Source organism: Cetorhinus maximus, chromosome 18 (assembly GCF_964194155.1).
Source record: "Cetorhinus maximus chromosome 18, sCetMax3.hap1.1, whole genome shotgun sequence".
NCBI classification, from domain to species: Eukaryota; Metazoa; Chordata; class Chondrichthyes; order Lamniformes; family Cetorhinidae; genus Cetorhinus; species Cetorhinus maximus.
In genome coordinates, this window is record NC_135896.1 from 11416342 (window position 1) to 11437091 (window position 20750).

Sequence of the window (20750 nt, forward strand, 5' to 3'; positions counted from 1 at the left end):
TTGATTCATTTGCATACTCTAATATTTTGACAAGTTTTATCATTCAGTGAACAGAAGCTATTTCCAGCAAACTATATGTGCGACACTTGCATTCCAGTATTTTATTATCCTTCTCGGCATTGCGCTCCTGTGTAAAATTATCTGGTACGTTTGGGTGCAACTTTAAAAATAAAACCAAGTCAGATTTATTTTTCTTCAAGTGTCAGTTCTCAAATTGGTCGCCTTTTTTTTTCCAATGGCCCAATAGGCTTAACTCTTAATGAAGTTTACACTGGTGATCAACTGGAATGCAGACTTTCAAGAGAAATTGTACAGTTCCTTATAAAAAGCCTCCAATTTTGGAGGATCTCATTAAGATATCATGAGAGTTGAAAATCAAGATTCCTAGGCTGCTGAATCAACCATCAGACTCAGTGCCTGCATTCCCAATTTTTATTAAAAAATCTTTGTGCTACCCTTATGTTTTCTGATTGAGATACTGGATGCACGTTTGTCAAGCTCTTCATCATGTGCTTCTGTTGTGTGTTCCAGGGTTACACGATTCCGTTGGACAAGCGCCTTGCTGCCGATGGCAGAGGACTTCAAACAGTTCACATCAATGAGAATTTTGCTAAGCTTGCAGAGGCTCTCTACATTGCAGACAGAAAGGTAATTTTTTTTGAACTCCTGAAATGTTGCAAGGTGCAATCTTGTTTGAATCATCTCCATTTGCTTCTGTTCATGTTTAACTTGATGAAGGTCATGAGAAACAATTCTGCTCCCTAACTCACCTACATTGTGCACATAGGCTCGTGAAGCTGTAGAGATGCGAGCGCAAGTTGAAAGGAAAATGGCTCAGAAGGAGAAAGAGAAGAAGGAAGAGAAGCTCCGTGAATTGGCTCAGATTGCCAGGGAGAGAAGAGCTGGTATCAAGACTCACATAGAGAAAGGTATGAGATATTTGTAAAGAAAAATTTGGATAGCATCCTACTGTGCCTCCATTTCACATGCATCGAGCTACTTTTAAGTACAGTGGCTTGTGTTGAATGCAGTTCACGAACACGCCAAAACATTATTGAGGACAAAAACACCTCGGTGTGACAAATTCTTATTCTGTCAGTTTGTTACAGAATTGTTGGCTGCCACGTATTCAGTGTTGATTAACTTGTTTCTTTCAAGGCTTAAACCCTTAAATGAGTCTGATTGCAGTGCGAAAAATAGAAAATGCAACTTTAAAAATAAAAGCAACTCAGTTTTATTTCTCTTCCAGTGCCATCTATGGGGAAGAGAGCACTTGGGCAAACTGTTCCCAAGTTGCCGCTGTTCAAAACTAGGATATGTGGAACAATGGATTGAGTTTATTGCCGCCATTTTTGCCCTGTTTCCAAAACGTTCTGACCTCTGCTTGGTGTGGCCCACAACCACACTGCAATTTAGACCAAGTTGTATAGTGATGATCAATTTGAATCCACATCCCACTACTGCATGCATTGCAGTGCATTGTGATAGCAGTTGGCTTCACTTGCACAGATGGGTCAGTTGATTATAAATAAGGCACTCTATACAAATGCTTAAGGACATGACAAACAGAAAATGACTGACTTTCTCAAACTCTGTTAATTTGCACCTTGACGAAAGAGAGTACACCCAAAATTCAAAAATCTGATCTACAGTAGTCACAAGCAGAATAATGGGTAGCCTCCATTTGTTTTAAAAAAAACTCTTCTTTTTAAAAGAAATGTAATTTTTTTTCTCTGAAGAGGAAAATGAAACCAGAGAGCGGGATGAAATTCGACACGAAAGAAGAAAAGAACGACAGCATGACCGTAATCTTGCCCGGGCAGCCCCGGATAAGAGGTAGGTCACAACTTGATGAATCTCTGAGAAATATCACTGATTTGAGTGTTAGATCATATCGTGCTGTATTAAGGTGACGTTGTGATAGCCTCTTCTCTATCTTTGGCCTAGAGCTTGTCACTTTTTTTTTAGAAAAACTTTCAATTACATAGTACCTTTCACATCCTCAGGACATCCCAGAGCACTTGAAGATACATTCAAGGAATTGCTTTTGCAGTGTAGTCACTGCTGTTTTGGAAGTTTGTAGGGAAATACAGCAGTCTATTTGCACACAGCAAGGTCCCACAAACTGCACCAATTAAAAATGACCAGTTAATTTTATGATGCTGCTGTTTGTGGGATGAATATTGGCCAACAAACCAGGAGAAGACTTCTGCTCTTTAAAATACTGATGTGGTATATCTTTCTTGTTGAGCAGGCCGAACCCAATGCTTCAACTGAAAGGCAGCTCTTCTATTAAAGTAATATCCTTTCAATGCCGCACTGAAGTGTCGGCATGGATTTTGTGCTCAGGTGTCTGGAATGGGCTTTGAACCCACAACACTCTGGCTTCAAGGGGACAGTGTTAACACTGAACAAAAGGTGACAATAGCAAAAGCTGTTTGAAGCAAAGAAAGTTTATCTTTAAAGCCAATTGGTATAATTGTGGATAGGTTTGTGCTAATGTTTTACATTTTAGTTGAGTGAAGTTCAGCATATTTCAGAAATTCTTAATGAAGGAGAATGAAACTTTCTAACATTTCTACTCTGCAGAAGGAATTTCTGCACTGATTTCACAGTGGCAACTTGAGTTCTGCTGCATAAGTAATTCTACTTGTTTAAATATCAGGTCCAAGCTGCAAAGGGATCAGGACCGAGACATCAGCGAATTGATTGCCTTGGGTGTACCAAATCAACGTGCACCAACTGAAATACAGTACGACCAAAGACTTTTTAACCAGAACAAGGTAAACTAAAATGGCCATTACAAAAAAATGTCAACTAGCGATTTCCGCGGTTATCTGCCTCATTCCTCAACGTGTGGTTGTTCAGAAAATTATCTGGTGCTCTTATTTCTTTTCCCCAGTTGGCCAAGTTTCTCTTCAGCTTTACACCGTGCCATCAGAAGGACCATAGCATGAGAGTTAGATATTCAACCTAGCAAATATGGAACATAGTCCAATGAACCTGTGAAGAGCCATTTCCTCCTGATCCTTTCCTCCATCCCTTTCCCTGGCAACTGTCTGATACTGAGTCAGATTGTTCACAACCTTGGTGTCATGTTTGACCCTGAGATTAGCTTTCATCCACATAGCTGTGCTGTCACTGAGACTGCCAATTTCTGCCTCTCTAACATTGCCCCTCTCCACCTCTACCTCAGCTGTTATGCTGCAGAAATCCTCAGCCTTGCCTTTGTTACCTCCAGACTTGCTCGAACACAATCCTGGCTGGCCCCCTACATTCCACCCTCCATAAACTTTAGGTCATCCAAAACTCTGCTGCCCATGTCCTAACTCAGATCAAATACCATTCACCCATTATGCCTGTGCTCACTGACCTAAACTGGGTCCTGGTTAAACAACTCCTTGATTTTAAAATTCTCATCCTTGTTTTCAAATCCCTCCATGGCCCGGCCCCTTCGTATCTCTGTAATCTTCTCCAGCCTCACGACCCTCTGAGATATCTCCGCTCTCTAATTCCAGCCTCCTGTACATCCTTGATTTTAATTGCTTTACCATTGGCGGCTATGCCTGCAGTTGGTTAGGACCTAAGCTCTGAAATTCTCTCCGTAAGCATCTCCACCTCGCTTTCCTCCTTTCTCATTCCTTAAAATCTGCCTCTTTGATCAACCTTTTGGTCATCTGCCCCAATACCTCCTATGTGCTGCAGTGTCATATTTTATTTATAATGTCTCTATGAAGCATGTTGGGGTATTTTATTAAGTGTTACGTGAATACAATTTGTTGTTATTAGACTGAGGTAGCAGTGAAAGCAAAAAGCAAGTGTTGTCACTTGACCAGTAGACTATAGGGGGAAAAGAATCACATTTAAGCCAATACACTGCAGTGTGCTAATATGCATGATGCTCTTTCTTTGCCTTCTCAGATTGCTCCCAATCCTACCACCATCATCAGTACTTTACCCCAGTGTTATACAGGAAAAAATACTCCGAACTCAACCCACATTTTAGATGCATAACGTTTCACACATCCGCCATTAGTACTATTAGTCTTACCCCTTTTCCATTACAAAAAGAATGAACTGAAATAGATGAAACTTTGGAACTCCTCTTTAATGTACTGTTTTCTTCCCATTGTCATAGCTCTGTTTTAATTTGAAATACGATCTTATCATGCATATCTCTATGATCACCTCCTTTTCACTTAAAAAGCTTGTTTCTTTCGTTATAACTCAATTCTCTTATGCTCAGGATCAACATTCTGTCTGTGCTTCATGTCTCCTTGTGTGGAAAAATATGATCTAAACATATGAACATACAGTTCAAGTGTGATGACTGCTGACTTGTACTCTAATGTTTTGGCAGTATAATTCAGTACTTTTTGTTTTTGCTTTGATTTCTGCTGTTGAGTACTCAGTTTTAGAATGTTCCTCAATCTCTTTCAATTTCATCTTTGAGCTATCTTATCATCATTCATAGAACTTTTGTTGTATTGAGCCTTGATTAGGCCACATGAGTACTGTGTGTAGTTCTGGTTTGAAGGCTCAAAAAATTCCCCAAGGGTGATACCAGAACTTGAGTTGTAGCTATCAGGAAAGATTGATCAAGGTGGGCTCTTTTCTCCAGATCAGAGAAGGCTACAGGGTAACCTAATAGATGTCTTCAAAACTATGAAGGAGTTTGATATGGTAGACATAGAAAAAAATGTTTCCAATTAATGAGGAAGTCCAAAGCTAAGGGCCGTAACTGAGGTAGTGTTTAATAAATCCAATAAGGAATTCAGGAGAAACTTCTTTACCCAGAAAATGAGGACTTTGCTACCACATGATGTAAACAGCGTAGATAATGGGAAGATAGATAAATACCTGAGGGAGAAAGAAATAGATGATTATGCTATTGGGTTTTCCCACCGTTTTTCATCTAATCCTGAGTGGGGAGTGTATACATTGGCACAGACCTGTTGGGCCAAATGGGCTGTATCCATTCTGTTTTTTTTTTAATCAGTTTTCAGTTTTCAGGTTCAAACAATCTGGCAGAGATTAGTGAAATAAAATCAGGTAAACCCAAAACTGCATTATTTAAATATACATGAAACGAGCAGCAACAAGATTAATTTTCAGTTAAAAATTTCACGAATACTGCTGAGAATTCATTTGGATTAAGACTTGTTTTATGTTGCCAGGGGATGGACAGTGGCTTCGCAGGAGGCGAGGATGAGCTTTACAATGTTTACGATCAGCCCTGGAGAGCTGGCAAAGATATGGCCCAAAATGTGTACAGACCAACCAAGAATGCCGATAAAGACACTTATGGTGATGATTTGGACACACTTATGAAAAATAGTCGGTGAGTTTGTCTTTTTTAAGTTGTAGGGAGTTTATTATAGGGATGTGGGTTTGTATCATCTTTAACTCCATTCAAGTTCTGCGGCAAGTGGAGGGGGAACCAACAAGAGGGAAAAACAAACTTGACCTCATTCTCACCACCCTGCCTGCCATAGATGCATCTGTCCATGACAGTATCGGTAGGAGTGACCACCGCACAGTCAATAGTCAATGTGGAGACGAAGTCCCGCCTTCACATTGAGGATACCCTCCATCGTGTTGTGTGGCACAACCACCGTGCTAAATGGGATAGATTTCGAACAGATCTAGCAACTCAAGACTGGGCACCCATGAGGCACTGTGGGCCATAAACAGCAGCAGCATTGTCCTCAAGCACCATCTCATGCCCTGGCATATCCCACACTTTACCATTACCATCAAGCCAGGGGATCAACGCTGCTTCAATGAAGAGTGCAGGAGGGCATACCAGGACACTTAACTCACTGGAGAAGGAGGTTCCACAAATATCCCATCCTCAATGATGGAGGAGCCCAGCACAACAGCACAAAAGGTAAGGCTGAAACATTTGCTACAATCTTCAGCCAGAAGTGCTGAGTGGGTGATCCATCTCGGCCTCCTCCGGAAGTCCCCACCATCACAGATGCCAGTCTTCAGCCAATTCAATTCACTCCATGTGATATCAAGAAACGACTGAAGGCACCAGATACTGCAAAGGTTATGGGCCCTGACAATATTCTGGCAATCGTACTGAAGACTTGTGCTCCAGAACTTGCCGCGCCCCTAGCCAAACTGTTCCATTAGAGCTACAGCACTGGCATCTACCTGGCTATGTGGAAAATTGCCTAGGTATGTCCTGTACACAAAAAGCAGGACAAATCCAACCCAACCAATTACTGCCCCATCAGTCAACTCTCGATCATCAATAAAGTGATGGAAGGGGTCATCAATAGTGCTATCAAGCGGCACTTGCTTAACAATAACTTGCTCAGTTTGGGTTCTGCCAGGGCCACTCAGCTCTTGACTTCGTTACAGTGTTGGTTCAAACATGGACAAAAGAGCTGAACCACCAAGGTGAGGTGAGAGACTGCCCTTGACATCAAGGCAGCATTTGACAGTGTGGTGTCAAGGAGCCCTAGCAAAACTGGAGCCAATGGGAATCCTAGCTGCTGTCTGGAGTCATAATTAGCACAAAGGAAGATGGTTGTGGTTGTTGGAGGTCCATCATCTCAGCTCTAGGACATCACTGCTGGAGTTCCTCAGGGTAGTGTCCTAGGTCTAACCATCTTCAGCTGCTTCATCAATGACCTTCCTTCCATCATAAGGTCAGAAGTGGATGTTCGCTGACGATTGCACAATGTTCAGCACCATTTGCGACTCCTCAAAAACTGAAGCAGTCCATGTCCAAATGCAGCAAGACTTGGACAGTATCCAGGCTTGGGTTGACAAGTGTCAGGCAATGACCATCTCCAGCAAAGAATCCAACCATCGCCCCATCATGTTCAATGGTGTTAACATCACTGAATCCTCCACTATCAACTGAACTGGCCATATAAATACTGTGTCTACAAGAACAGGTCAGAGGCTAGGAATCGTGTGACAAGTAACTCGCCTCCTGACTCCCCAAAGCCTGTCCACCATCTACAAGGCACAAGTCAGGAGTGTGATGGAATACTCCCCACTTGCCTGGATGAATGCAGCTCCCACAACACTTGAGAAGCTTGACATCATCCAGGACAAAGCGGCCCGCTTGATTGGCTCCACAAATATTCACTCCCTCCACCACCGAGACACAGTAGCAGCAGTGTGTACCATCTACAAGATGCACTACGGGAATTCACCAAGGCTCCTTTTGACAGCACCTTCCAAACCCATGACCACTACCACCAAAAGGACAAGGGCAGCAGATAGATGGGAACACCACCACCTGGAAGTTCCCTTCCAAGTCACTCACCATCCTGACTTGGAAATGTATTGCCATTCCTCCACTGTTGCTGGGTCAAAATCCTGGATCTCCTTCCCTATCAGCACTGTGGGTGTTCCTACACCACATGGACTGCTGTGGTTCAAGAAGGCAGCTCACCACCACCTTCTCAAGGGCAACTAGGGATGGGCAATAAATGCTGGTCCAGCCAGCATCCCGTGAATCAATAAAAAGAGTTTATTGTGATAGCATTAAACAATTGGGAGAATCAGTGCTCTCTTTTTTTAGCCCCCGGCCCCGCTGCCGTCTGATTTCACAGCAGTGCTGACAGGCTTTAAGTCGCAGGCTGACTGCCTACTATTAGCTGTGCAGAGAAGCTTAAGATAGTCCGCTGTATCAAAATAAAGTTTGTTTTCCCCATTGGATATAAATTTATAACTTATTTTTAAACCCCTGAGTTTTTAATGAATCTTCTCATTTTACTTAAAACCTAGCATTTTGTTGATCTTTGTTCCATGAAGATCATGAAACAAAGTCTCAGAGGTCTACAGCACAGAAAAAGGCCCTTCGGCCCATCGAGTCTGCGCCAGTCAAACAAGTACCTAACTATTCTAATCCCATTTTCCAGCACTAGGCCCATAACCTTGTATGCCATGGCATCGCAAGTGCGCATCCAAATACTTAAATGTTATGAGGGTTTCTGCCTCTACCACCCTTTCAGGCAGAGAGTTCCAGATTCCCACCACCCTCTGGGTGAAAAAAGTTCTTCCTCACATCCCCTCAAACTCCTGCCCCTTACCTTAAATCTATGGCCCCTGGTTATTGATCCCTCCACCAAGGGGAAAAGTTCCTTCCTGTCTACCCAATCTATGCCCCTCAATTTTATACACCTCAATCATATGCCCCCCCCCCTGCCCCCCCCAATCTCCTCTGCTTCAGGGAAAATAACCCCAGTCTATCCAATCTCTCCTTCATAACTAAAACTCTCCAGCCCAGGCAACATCTTGGTAAATCTCCTCTGCACTCTCTCATGCAATCACATCTTTCCTATATGCGGATTCCAGAACTGCGCACAATACTCTAGCTGTGGCCTAACCAGCGTTTTATACAGTTCCAGTAGATCCTCCCTGCTCTTATATTCTATGCCTCAGCTAATAAAGGCAAGTATCCCATATGCCTTCTTAACCACCTTTATCTACCTGTCCCGCTACCTTAATGCACACCAATCACAGTGCAGAAGAGGCCCTTTGGCCCATCGAGTCTGCACTGACAAGGTCCCTCTGATCCTCGGTACATCCCAGGGACCTACTATTCGTGTATTCCTATGCCTGGTTTGTCCTGCCCAAGTGCATCACCTCTCTCTTATCTGGATTAAATTCCATTTGCCTCTGACCCGCCCATCTATATCCTCCTGCAATCTCAGGCTATCCTCCTCACTATTTACCACCCCACCAATTTTCATGTCAGCCGCGAACTTACTGATCAACCCTCCTGCATTGAAGTCTAAATCATTCCTATACACCACAAACAGCAAGGGACCCAACACCGATCCCTGTGGAACCCCACTGGACACAGGCATCCAATCACAAAAACACCCCTCGACCATCGCCCTCTGCTTCCTGCCAATTCTGGATCCAAATTGCCTCGGATTCCATGAGCTCTTCGTTATCAGTCTCCCATGCGGGACCTTATCAAAAGCCTTGCTGAAGTCCAAGTAGACTACGTCAAATGCATTGCCCTCATCTACACACCTGGTCACCTCTTCGCAGAAAACCATGCTGACTGTCCAAGTGTGGATTAATTCTGTCCCTCAGAATTGCTTCCAATAGTTTCCCCACCCTCTCTTCTCAAGCCCTATTAAGATTTTTGGTAGAATATTTTCTGCAACTGTGTCATCTAAAGATATATATAGTGTGATTAAATCTCCCATTTTAATATATTTGGAGTATAAGTGAACTTACCAGAAACCATTGTTACCTTTGGTGATACTTATTCAGTGGAAGGTACTTATAAGAGGTGTAAGAATCTGCCACGACTCACAAGCCTTTTCTTAAATTGATAAAAATCGAAGCATTTATTCCCTTCCATCCTGACACTAGTTGTCAGTTATGTATATTTTGGATTAAACTGTTTGGATACCTGTGACTTCCCAACAGGAGTGGGGAAGTATTTGTTGTCAAATGGCAGCGTTTATATTTAAATATAAACAATTGCATTTTTGTTTAGGTTTGTCCCCGACCGAGAATTCTCTGGCACAGACCGCAGGCAGCGTCGTGAAGGCCCTGTTCAATTTGAGAGAGATGAAGAAGATCCCTTTGGTCTGGACAAGTTCTTAGAGGAAGCCAAGCAACATGGTGGTTCAAAGAGGCCTGAAAGTGGTCGTTCAAAAGAATATGAACATGAGGGAAAGAAGCGACGAAAGGAATAGATGGACCATTTATATAGTATAGCCTAGTGTTTATAGCTAAATCTAACTCAAACTAGTATCCTTTGGTTTGTTTCTGCACGGACATACTGAATATCATGATAGACCACATCTTGGAAACTGTTAGAACTCCCATTAGGGGACTCTATCTACAGAGAGGCTTCTGTAAAGTTAAATTCAGTCTGGGCACTTTTTTCTAATTAAAACTAGAGTAAGCACTCTGGGTCTGTAAAGCAAGACTGTTTTTAAATAATATATATAAGCAAGAAGTCACAGAAGTGTTTAAATCGCCATCTTTAATTAAATTAGGACAAAACACCTTTAACTGCATCCTCCACATGCAGTGTCAACTTGCTGATTCGGTGACTTTATTATTTGGTCTGTGCCCTTGAAACAATTCTGTTTCTCTGAACTTGAAGCTGTAAAGAGAATAAATTTTTAATGAGTTATCCAATTTCGACTTCTGCTTTAATGTAATACCAACATTATCCCTATGGAATGTGTTGCTGTAAATTGTACCATTAAAACTCAACTAAATGTGGCCAGTTAGTTGAAGTTTAAATTACCTCCTTTGAATGCTAACCAGATGGTTGGGTAGCAGACAGCACTCAGCTGTTGATAAAATTGGCCTTTGTATCATAGGTTGCTGGCCACTGTTTGGTACTGCACTTCTGTTCACTTTTAAAATAAAACAAAAAACTTTCCTGTGCCTTTTGAGGTTTATATTTTTGTTGCTAACAAGGAAGTTTTCATTTCAGCCACAGTTAAAACTGAACACGTGCATGACCTGCATATCGGTTAAACACAATAAAGCCTCTTGTATTCTGCCCCATCATATGCAAAATTACTTATACCCATAAATTTGAGTAAGGATAAAAAGTTTTGAAACTACCTTTGCCCCTTCTATAAGATGTGGTTCCTTCTGTAGTGCATTCTGAAGCCCTTCTTCTGTATTGAAGCCAACCCAACAGAATCCTTTATGAAATCCAGTCTCTTTGTCCTGCAATATAAAGTTTCATACTGAACATTATAAATTAAGGTACTGACATTTCCAGAACATTTTAGTCCAGTAATTGGCACAGCATACATTTATCATTGTTTCAGTAACAAAAATGAACTCAATGTTCAGCAAAGGATTATTAGTTATTCCATCTGAAATTTTCCTATGGTTCACATATCCATTCAAGCCCTAGTTTGTCAGTGTGCTCATTCTGCCCAGTGATACTTCACCACCATCTCTTAATCCATGCCATTAGACTACTTACGTGACATGCAGCTAAACAGCAAACCTATCACCTTCAGCCCTCTCCTCCAATGCTCCTGAATGAGGCTGAAGTTAACCCAAGTTCAGTTTCTGCCCACATAGTCCCTTGCTGAGACTAGCTATTTCCACCCAATTTCACCAACTGCTAAATCCCACAACCATGCCTTTGGCTCTAGGCTTAATTATTCCGATTCTTTCATTACCAGCCAGTTCATCGAAATCCCTCCTGCCTGCATCTTACTCCACATCAAGTCCCCTATGCTGAGGCTCCCACTCCCAAATTCTCATACATAATCCTCAGCCCTTTTTTGCCTGACCTTTAGCAACTATGCCTTCAGCCACCCAGATCCAATTCTCAAATTCTCTCCCAGAATTCCTCCAGTCCACTGTCCTTCAGCCTCAGCTTAACAACTCATTTATCCCTTGAACAAACATGCAGTCACCAATCCGACCGTCTCCTTTCAATAGCACAGAAGGTGAACCATTGTGTCTATTTTCCTCACACCTCTGAAGCAACTAGGAACATTCTTCTGCTTTATTAGCACTTTATAAATCTGTATGTTGATGTTGGTGGAAAATGATTTGCAGCTGATTAGTGCAATGTCAAACAGTTAGCAAGTTTTAGCAAATATATTACTATGCAGTTCACAGGAGATGCTCCCATCTCCTGACTCCAACATTGGAAGTTAGTTTTGCCAGATCCAAGCACTTGGAATTTTTCATGCATCTGTTCAATGTGAAGACTATTGAACCTAAATGTTGAATTAGTAAAAAAATTTTGAAGCAATGAATACATGAACCCATTGTAGTTTGTGGTGTGCTTTTCGTAGTTTGCAGGGCGCCCGAGCTCTCAGACTAGCTCAAAACCATCAACCCAGCTATTCACGGATGAATATGTAGTCTTGGGAGTAACGTAGCAAGTAAGTTCACGCCACTCAAGACCTTTTTTAAAAAGGAATTTTTGCTCAGATCAATTTTGAGCCAACGGATTGGACCATAGCAGAACACTAAATAGAACTTTTTCACCAAGACATTTACATATATATCATAAAGCACTTAACAGCAATGATGTACTTCTGAAGTCTAGCCACTGTTGTAATGTAGGAAAGGCAGCAGCTAATGTGCGTACAACAAACTCCCACAAACAGAAATGTGATATTGATTGAGGGATAAATATTAGCAAGGGTAACTCCCTGCTCTTCTTCAAAATTGTGCATACATTCACCTGAGCAGGCAGATGGTGCCTCGGTTAAACATCTCATCTGAAAGAGCGACAGTGTAGCACGCCTTCAATACTGCACTGGAGTGTCAGCTGAGAGTTTGTGCTCAAGCCCTGCAGTGGAACCTGAACCCGGAATCTTATTACTCAGATAAAATTGCTGACAACTGAGCAACAGCTGACATATGGTACGGAGAATAAAGTACTTTTTACAACAACAATAATATATTCTTCCAAACTGTCCTGTAAACCTGCCCATTAAACTGATAATTTGTACACTTAATCAATCAGTGTCCCACAGTCCTTGTTAGTGTCATTTAGGATTTAAGATTGGGTGTCCAAATCCCAGTTCACAGACTTCATGCATACCACAAGGCTTGATGACTCTGTTCTACTTGACCTTACATTCCTTCGTTGCTGATTTGCCCCATTTAAAATATTGAGTCTGGAGTGGAAGCAGATTTCAAATACTGTAGGTAAGTGTGTTAATCACCAGTCTCAATAAAAAAAATTGCTATCTTCACAACAGTAGTTACAGATCAATTTGCCTAGCGCCCAATTTGTTAGTTTCAACTTCAATGAAATCCAATAAAGGTGGTTGTTTGTTTGTTTACCAATACAGATCGGATGAATGATAATCTTTAAATGTAATCAGCATGAGATCATTTAGAAAGTTCCTCACGTTAGCTGGAGATTTTTTTGTAAATTTATTCACAGAATGTGGGTGTCGGTGGCAAGGCCAGTTCAGCAGGCAGTTAAGAATCAACCACATTGCTGTGGGTCAGATGGTCAGGAGTCACCTATAAGCCAGACCTGGCAAGGACAGCAGATTTCCTTCCCTAAAAGACATTAGTGAACTGAATGGATTTTTATGATATAGGTCGCCATTACTGATGTTAGTTTTAAATTCCAGATTTATTTAATTCATAGAATTTAAATTTCCCAGCTGCCATGGAGGAATATGCATTTGTGTCTCCGAATCATTAGTGCAGGTCTCTGATTACTGGTCCAGAAACATAACCATTGTGCTACCACCCCATCTTGCATGAAATCATGGAATACTTGAGTACAGGAAACATTCAGCGCATCAAGTCTGCACCACTGTTTTACTCCACCTATCGACATTTTTTCCCCATTCATGGGACATGAATGTTGCTGACTCGGCCAGCATTTATTGCCCATCTCTAATTGCCTTCGAAAAGGTGGTGGTGAGCTGCTTTCTTGAACTGCTGCAATCCATGTGGTGTAGGTACACGCACAGTGCTGTTAGGGAGGGAGTTCCAGGATTTTGACCCAGCGACAGTGAAGGAACCTTGATATATTTCCAAGTCAGGATGGTGAGTGGCTTGGAGAGGAACTTCCAAGTGGTGGTGTTCCCATCTATCTGCTGCCCTTGTCCCTCCAGATTGCTCTAGTGGTCGTGAGTTTGGAAGATGCTATTACTTGGTGAGTTCCTGCAGTGCATCTTGTAGATGGTGCACACTGCTGCCACTGTGTGTCAGTGGTGGAGGGAGTGAATGTTTGTGGATGTGGTGCCAATCAAGTGGGCTGCTTTGTCCTGGATGCTGTCAAGCTTCTTGAGAGTTGTGGGAGCTGCGCTCATCCAGGTAAGTGGAGAGTATTCCATCACACTCCTGACTTGTAGATGGCGAACAGGCTTTGGGGAGTCAGGAGGTGAGTTACTCACCGCATGATTCCTAGCCTCTGACCTGCTATTGTAGCCACAGTATTTATATGGCTAGTCCCCCCAGAATGTTGATGGTGGAGGATTCCGTGATGGTAATGCTATTGAATGTCATAGGGAGATGGTTAGATTTTCTCTTGTTGGAGATGGTCATTGCCTGGCAGTTGTGTGGTGCAATGTTACTTGCCACTTCTCAGCCCAAGCCTGGATTTTGTCCAAGTCCTGCTGCATGTGGACATGGACTGCTTCAATTTCTGAAGAGTTGCGAATGGTGCTGAACAGTATGCAATCATCAAAGAACATCCCCACTTTTGACCTTATGACGGAAGGAAGGTCATTAATGAAGCAGCTGAAGATGGTTGGGCCTAGGACACTACCCTGAGGAATTCCTGCAGTGATGTCTGCCTCACTCACCATCTTCTATTATTCCTCCTTTTCATCAATTTATACAATTCCTTTTTAAAATCACATATGTCAACAATATGTTATGCTGGAGAACTTCACATTCTAACAACACATAAGTAAACGTTTTGACCCTTTTAATCATTATCTTAAATTTGCCTGTACAATGGTCTCCACAATCAATCGAGTGAGCAAGCAGGAAAATGGAGTTGAAACAGAAGATCAAGCATGATTGCACCGAATGGCAGAGCAGGTCATACCGTGTACTCCTGCTCCTATTTCTTAAGCTCTGTTGAAACAATGTCATTATAATCATGCACAGCAAAGTCATTGTTCAACATTCTCACCTGATAAAAAATAGCTCCAAATTGTCACATTTCTCTTGATAATTAATCATAAGCTCTCACCCCCAGTAACATTCCAGTGACTAACCATTTCTTCTATGCTTTCTGAGATCATAGCATCATAGAATCCCAGAACAGTTACAATACAGGAGGCTTTTCGGCCCTTCACATCCATATCAGCTCTCTAAAAAGGACAAATCAGCTAGTCGCACTTACCAACCCTTTCCCCTTGCCCTGCAATATCTCTCTCTTAAGGTGTTTATCCAATTTCCTTTTGAAAGCCACGATTGAATCTGCCTCCAACACACTCTCTGGCAGAGCCTTCCAGATCATAACCACCTGCTGCATAAAAACGTTCATGTCACCACTGGTTCTTTTTCCAAGCACCTTAAGTTGGTGTCCTCTGGTTCCTGACCCTTCTGCCAACAGGAATAGCTTCTCTCCATCTACTCTGTTTGGACTCTCATGATTTTGAATACCTCTATCAAATCTCTTATCAATCTTCTCTTCAAACAGCCCAAGCTTCTCATCCCTGGAACCATGCTCTTAAATCTTTTCTGCATCCTCTCTGAAGCTTTCACATCGCTCCTAAAGTAGGTATCCATAATGGAACATAATACTCCGGTTGAAGCCAAACCAGTGTTTCATAAAGGTTCATTAGAACTTGCTTGCTTTTGTACTCTATTTCTATTTATAAAACCAATTTATATAACCACTTTCTCCACCTCTCCTGCCACCTTCAAATATTAAAGCACATATATCCCCACGTCTCTGTTCCTGCTCCCCCCCAACCTTTAGAATTGCACCATTCTTGTTATATTGTCTCTCCTCGTTTTTCCAACGAAAATGTAGCACTTCACACTTCCCTGCGTCAAATTTCAAATGCCACATGATTATCCATTCAACTAGCCTGACTATGTCCTCTTGAAGTTTATCACCATCCGCCTCACACCAAAATGTGTACACCAAGGTTTAGATCATTAATACCTATTTAAAAAAAAGCATTGATCCTAGTCCCAATCCCTGGAGAACCCCACGACATACATTCCTCCAGTCCATAAAACAACCATTCACTACTACTCTGCTTGAGGCAACTTTGTATCCACACTTCCAGTATCCCTTTTATTCCATGTCCAAAACTGTACACAGTACTGCCAGCCTAACAACTTGTATAAATTCAACATTACAGCTTTGCCTTTGCATTCTGTGCCTCAAAATACAAGACTAGGAGCATCATTTGCTTTTTACATCATAAGAACTAGGAGCAGGAATAGGCAATTCAGCCCCTCGAGCTTGCCCCGCCATTCAATACAATCATGGCTGATCTCATTTCGGCCTCAACTCCAATTTCCCGTCCTCTTCCCCATAACCTTTCAACCCATTACTAATTAAAAATCTGTCTATCTTCTCAAATTTATTCAGCGTCCCGGCATCCACTGCACTCTGAGGTAGTGAATTCCACAGATTCACGACCCTTTGAGAAAAGTAATTCCTCCTCATCTCTGATTTAAATCTACCTCCCTTTAGCCTAAAACTATGGCCTCTTGTTCTAGAATGCCCTACAAGGGGAAACATCCGCTCCACGTCTACTTTGTCTATCCCCTTAAGCATCTTATATACCTCAATTAGATCTCCTCTCATCCTTCTAAACTCTAGTGAGTATTTAGCCTAAACTACTCGATCTCTCCTCATAAGACAAGCCTCGCATCTCTGGAATCAATCTAGTGAACCTCCTCTGAACTGCCTCCAATGCAACTACATCCTTCAAGTAAGGGGACCAAAACTGTGCACAGTACTCCAGGTGCGATCTCACCAATGCCTTGTACAGTTGCAACAACACTTCCCTATTTTTATACTCTATTCCTTTAGCAATAAATGCCAAAATTCTATTTGCCTTCCTTATTACCTGCTGTACCTGCATATTAGCTTTCAGCAACTCATGCACGAAGACACCCAGATTCCTCTGCACTGAAGCATTATGAAATTTCTCTCCATTTAAATAAGTCGCCTTTTTATTCTTCCGACCAAAATGGATAACCTCACACTTATCCACATTAAACTCCATCTGCCAAATTTTGGCCCAATCGCCTAACCTGTCCATATCCATTTGTAAATTTCTTATTTCTTCATTGCAACTTACTTTCCCCACCTATTTTGGTGGCCTTTTCTGCTTGTGCCTCTACTACTAGTGACCCTTGTAGCCCCACCTCTCTGTTCGATTTGAAATCTCACAACTGAGGATGCTTTTCCTTTCTATACTTTCTTCAAAAATTCATTCTTCACCTTTTTCAGCATTAACTACATCTGCGACCTATCTGCCATTATGTTAACGCTTTTGCAGTCCTTAATGGCCTGTTACAATTTGCTATATCTTCAAATTAGCTCATGCCTCCAACATAAATGGAAACTCTATGGATGTTTTTTTTCTGTAAATAAGATATTTGAAAATAAAAAGCAGACCTCTGAGGTACATCACTTACCAGATCTTTATCATCTAGGACTCTATCAGACATGAAGTGTCTTAATACTGCATCAAGAACCTGAGGACTCCACCCAATTGACTTTAGAAACAGAATAATCTAGTCCACAGAATACAAAGTAATCTCCAATTTACATTTATTAGAACAGAACAAAAAACACTAATCCAGCTAATTAAATACTCACAAATGGAAGAAGACATTTCTTGACTAGTCCAAACTGTCCAAAATATTCTTTGATTTCTTCTGCAAAGATACAGAGAGGAACATTTAATCCTACAATCTTCTAAACACTCAAAGCTTAATTAAATTATGTAAACCACACTTACATAAAAACATTGGAAATAAAAAAAGTAGACAATATGGTCCTTGAGCCTGCTCTGCCATTCAGTATGACCATGGCTGATCTTCTGTCTCAACTCCACTTTCCTGCCAGCACCCAATATGCATTCTCAGATCAAAAATGTATCTATCCCAGCCTTGAGTGTACTCAATGTTGGAGCATTCACAATCCTCTGGATGAAGAAAATTTCCTCACCTCAGTCTGAAATGATTAGTCCCAAGGCTACACACCAATTTTCTAGATTCCCCAGCCAAGGGAAACTATCTCAGTATCTACTCTTGTAAGACTCCTTCAGAATCTTGTATGTTTCAATGAGATCACCTCATCTTCTGAACTCCAAAGAACATGAGGCTCAGTTTACTCAGCCTCTCAAAGGACAGCCCTCTCATCCCAAGAACTAACTAGTGAACCTTTGCTGTGCCGCCTCCAAGGCAAGTACCTGTATATTTTTCTTTAAATATGGAGACTAAAACTACACGGTATTCCTGGTGTGGTCTCACCAAAGTTCTGTACATTTGTAGCAAGACTTCTTTATTCTTGTACTCCAATCTACTTGCAATGAAGCCCAACATGCCATTTGCCTTCCCAATTGCTTGCTGTAATTGCATGCTAAATTTCTGTGTTCCTTTAATGAGTACACCCAAGTCCCTCTGAAAAATCAACATACACATGTTTCACACCTGTTAAAAACTTATTTTGCTTTTCTATTCATACTACAAAAGTGAATAACCTCACACTTCCCACATTATATGCCATCTACTACCTTGTTGCTCACTCACTTAACCTGCCTACATCTCTTTGCAGATTCTTTGGGCCCTCCTCACAGCTTACATTCCCATCTGGCTTTGTATCAAACTTAGATACATTACTCTCAGTCTCTTCATCTAAGTCACTAACATAAATTGTAAATAGCTGAGTATAGCACAGATCCTTGCGGCACTCCACTATGTCCCATTTATTCCTATTCTTTGCCTCCTGTCTGTTAACCAATCTATCCATGCTAATATATTACTCCAACTCCATAAGCCCATATCTAGCATATTACTCTTTTGTGTGGTGCCATTTTGGATATCTTTTCGAAATCCAAGTATCCTACCTCCACTAGTTCTCCTTTATCTATTACATCCCCAAAGAACATATGGACTGCAGCAGTTCAAAAAGGCAGGGCACCATCACCTTCTCAAGAGCAATTAGGGATGGCCAAAAATGCTGGCCTAGCCAGCGATGCCCATATCTCACGGGCAAATAAATTTAAAAAGCTGGAAGCTTTATCCCTAGTTGGATCAACAACATATTGATCCAGGAAACTGTCATGAAAGCAATCTACAAATTCGTCTTCCAGATGCCCTTCGCCAAGTGGGGATTTGTCAGATTTTAGACCTTTAGGTTTCTCCAGTACTTCTCTGCTGATATTAATTACCTCCATTTCCTCATTCTTAGTAGCCCCTTGGGTGCCCTCTATTCCTGGCATGCAATTTGTATGTTTTACAGTGAAGACAGACAAAAGTATTTGTTCAGTGTCTCTGCCATGTCCTCATGATAACTTGTCTAGTCTCTGCCTCTAAGGGACCAACACTTATTTTAGCTACTCTCCTCCTAATATACTTATAAAACCTTTTACAATCTGTTTTTATATTCCTTACTAACTTATTTACTTACATATTCTAATGTTTCCCTTACCAACTTTCTGGTGGCACTTTGCTGGTTTCTGAAACTCTCCCAATCCTTAGGGTTACTCTCATTCTTTGCCACATTATAAGCCTCTTCTTTTAATCCACTACTATCCTTAACTTTAGTATGCCACAGTGAACACTGAATTGTTTCTTTAAATGTTTCCCATTGTTATTTTTTGTTATACCTTTTAGTCTATTTACCCAATTAAACTTAGCCAGCTCTCCACCTCAGCTTTCCCCCATCTGAAGTTCACTCGTATTTCTCCACCCCGTCCCGTATTCACCTGTATTTCCCCACCCCGTCCCGTATTCACTCGTATTTCCCCACCCCGTCCCGTATTCACTCGTATTTCCCCACCCCGTCCCGTATTCACTCGTATTTCCCCACCCCGTCCCGTATTCACTCGTATTTCTCCACCCCGTCCCGTATTCACTCGTATTTCTCCACCCCGTCCCGTATTCACCCGTATTTCTCCACCCCGTCCCGTATTCACCCGTATTTCTCCACCCCGTCCCGTATTCACTCGTATTTCTCCACCCCGTCCCGTATTCACTCGTATTTCTCCACCCCGTCCCGTATTCACTCGTATTTCTCCACCCCGTCCCGTATTCACCCGTATTTCTCCACCCCGTCCCGTATTCACCCGTATTTCTCCACCCCGTCCCGTATTCGCCCGTATTTCCCCACCCCGTCCCGTATTCGCCCGTATTTCCCCACCCCGTCCCGCATTCACTCGTATTTCCCCACCCCGTCCCGCATTCACTCGTATTTCCCCACCCCGTCCCGCATTCACTCGTATTTCCCCATCCTGTATTCACCCGTATTTCCCCCATCCCGTATTCACCCGTATTTCCCCCATCCCGTATTCACCCGTATTTCCCCCATCCCGTATTCACCCGTATTTCCCCCATCCCGTATTCCCCCATCCCATATTCACCGGTATTCCCCCATCCCATATTCACCGGTATTTCCCCCATCCCATATTCACCGGTATTCCCCCATCCCATATTCACCGGTATTCCCCCATCCCATATTCACCGGTATTCCCCCATCCCATATTCACCGGTATTCCCCCATCCCATATTCACCGGTATTCCCCCATCCCATATTCACCGGTATTTCCCCCATCCCATATTCACCGGTATTTCCCCCATCCCATATTCACCAGCATCCTCCCTCGACTTATATTCACTACCATCCCACCCCCTTATAATCACCAGTATTCTCTTTTCTATCCTAACCCCCCCCCCCACTTATATTCACCATCATCCTCCCCCCGCTCCATATTCGCCAGTATTCTCTTTTCTATCCTCACCCCCACCCCCCACCCCCCCAATTCCTCTCATTCCACGGTCGAACAGCCCTTTATTTTGCTTCATAAGATTTCGTCACCCAGTGGAAACCACCATAACTGGCCGTTTCCTCGATTCCACCAAAACACTCCCTCACAACCGCGACTAATAAATAAACACAGAGGTGAAAGCGGCGCCACTCACTGCCAGCCAGGGTCCACGGGACCCGCGACACGAAAATCTCGAAAGTCTTTCTAGTAGGAGCGGCCGCCATCTTGTAACGGCCGCCTGGCGCTGACCCCTGACCTTCCGCCCAACCTGGCCGGTATGAAAATTAAAAGATGTGGGCTTGCAAAATGGGCGGA

The 20750-nt window shown here is 42.4% G+C and overlaps 2 protein-coding genes across 2 annotated transcripts in view; one reads left to right on the forward strand and one right to left on the reverse strand.

Annotated features, from left to right (window-relative positions):
- The window catches only part of snw1 (SNW domain containing 1), a 28718-nt gene extending 18323 nt beyond the window's left edge, over positions 1–10395 (forward strand). Inside the window, exons 9-14 of the mRNA XM_078562079.1 lie at positions 532–648; positions 788–929; positions 1740–1836; positions 2666–2783; positions 5178–5341; positions 9488–10395. Of these exons, the coding sequence (XP_078418205.1) occupies positions 532–648; positions 788–929; positions 1740–1836; positions 2666–2783; positions 5178–5341; positions 9488–9689 (840 nt within the window). The 3' untranslated portion in view covers positions 9690–10395. The remainder of the gene's footprint in view (positions 1–531; positions 649–787; positions 930–1739; positions 1837–2665; positions 2784–5177; positions 5342–9487) is intronic.
- slirp (SRA stem-loop interacting RNA binding protein) lies at positions 9964–20740 on the reverse strand. The gene is given in 5 exon segments (XM_078562081.1): positions 9964–10084; positions 10086–10105; positions 10579–10686; positions 17264–17322; positions 20590–20740. Coding segments are annotated over 5 exon segments (309 nt in total). The 5' UTR covers positions 20660–20740; the 3' UTR covers positions 9964–10032.
- Between the last annotated feature and the right edge of the window lie 10 nt (positions 20741–20750).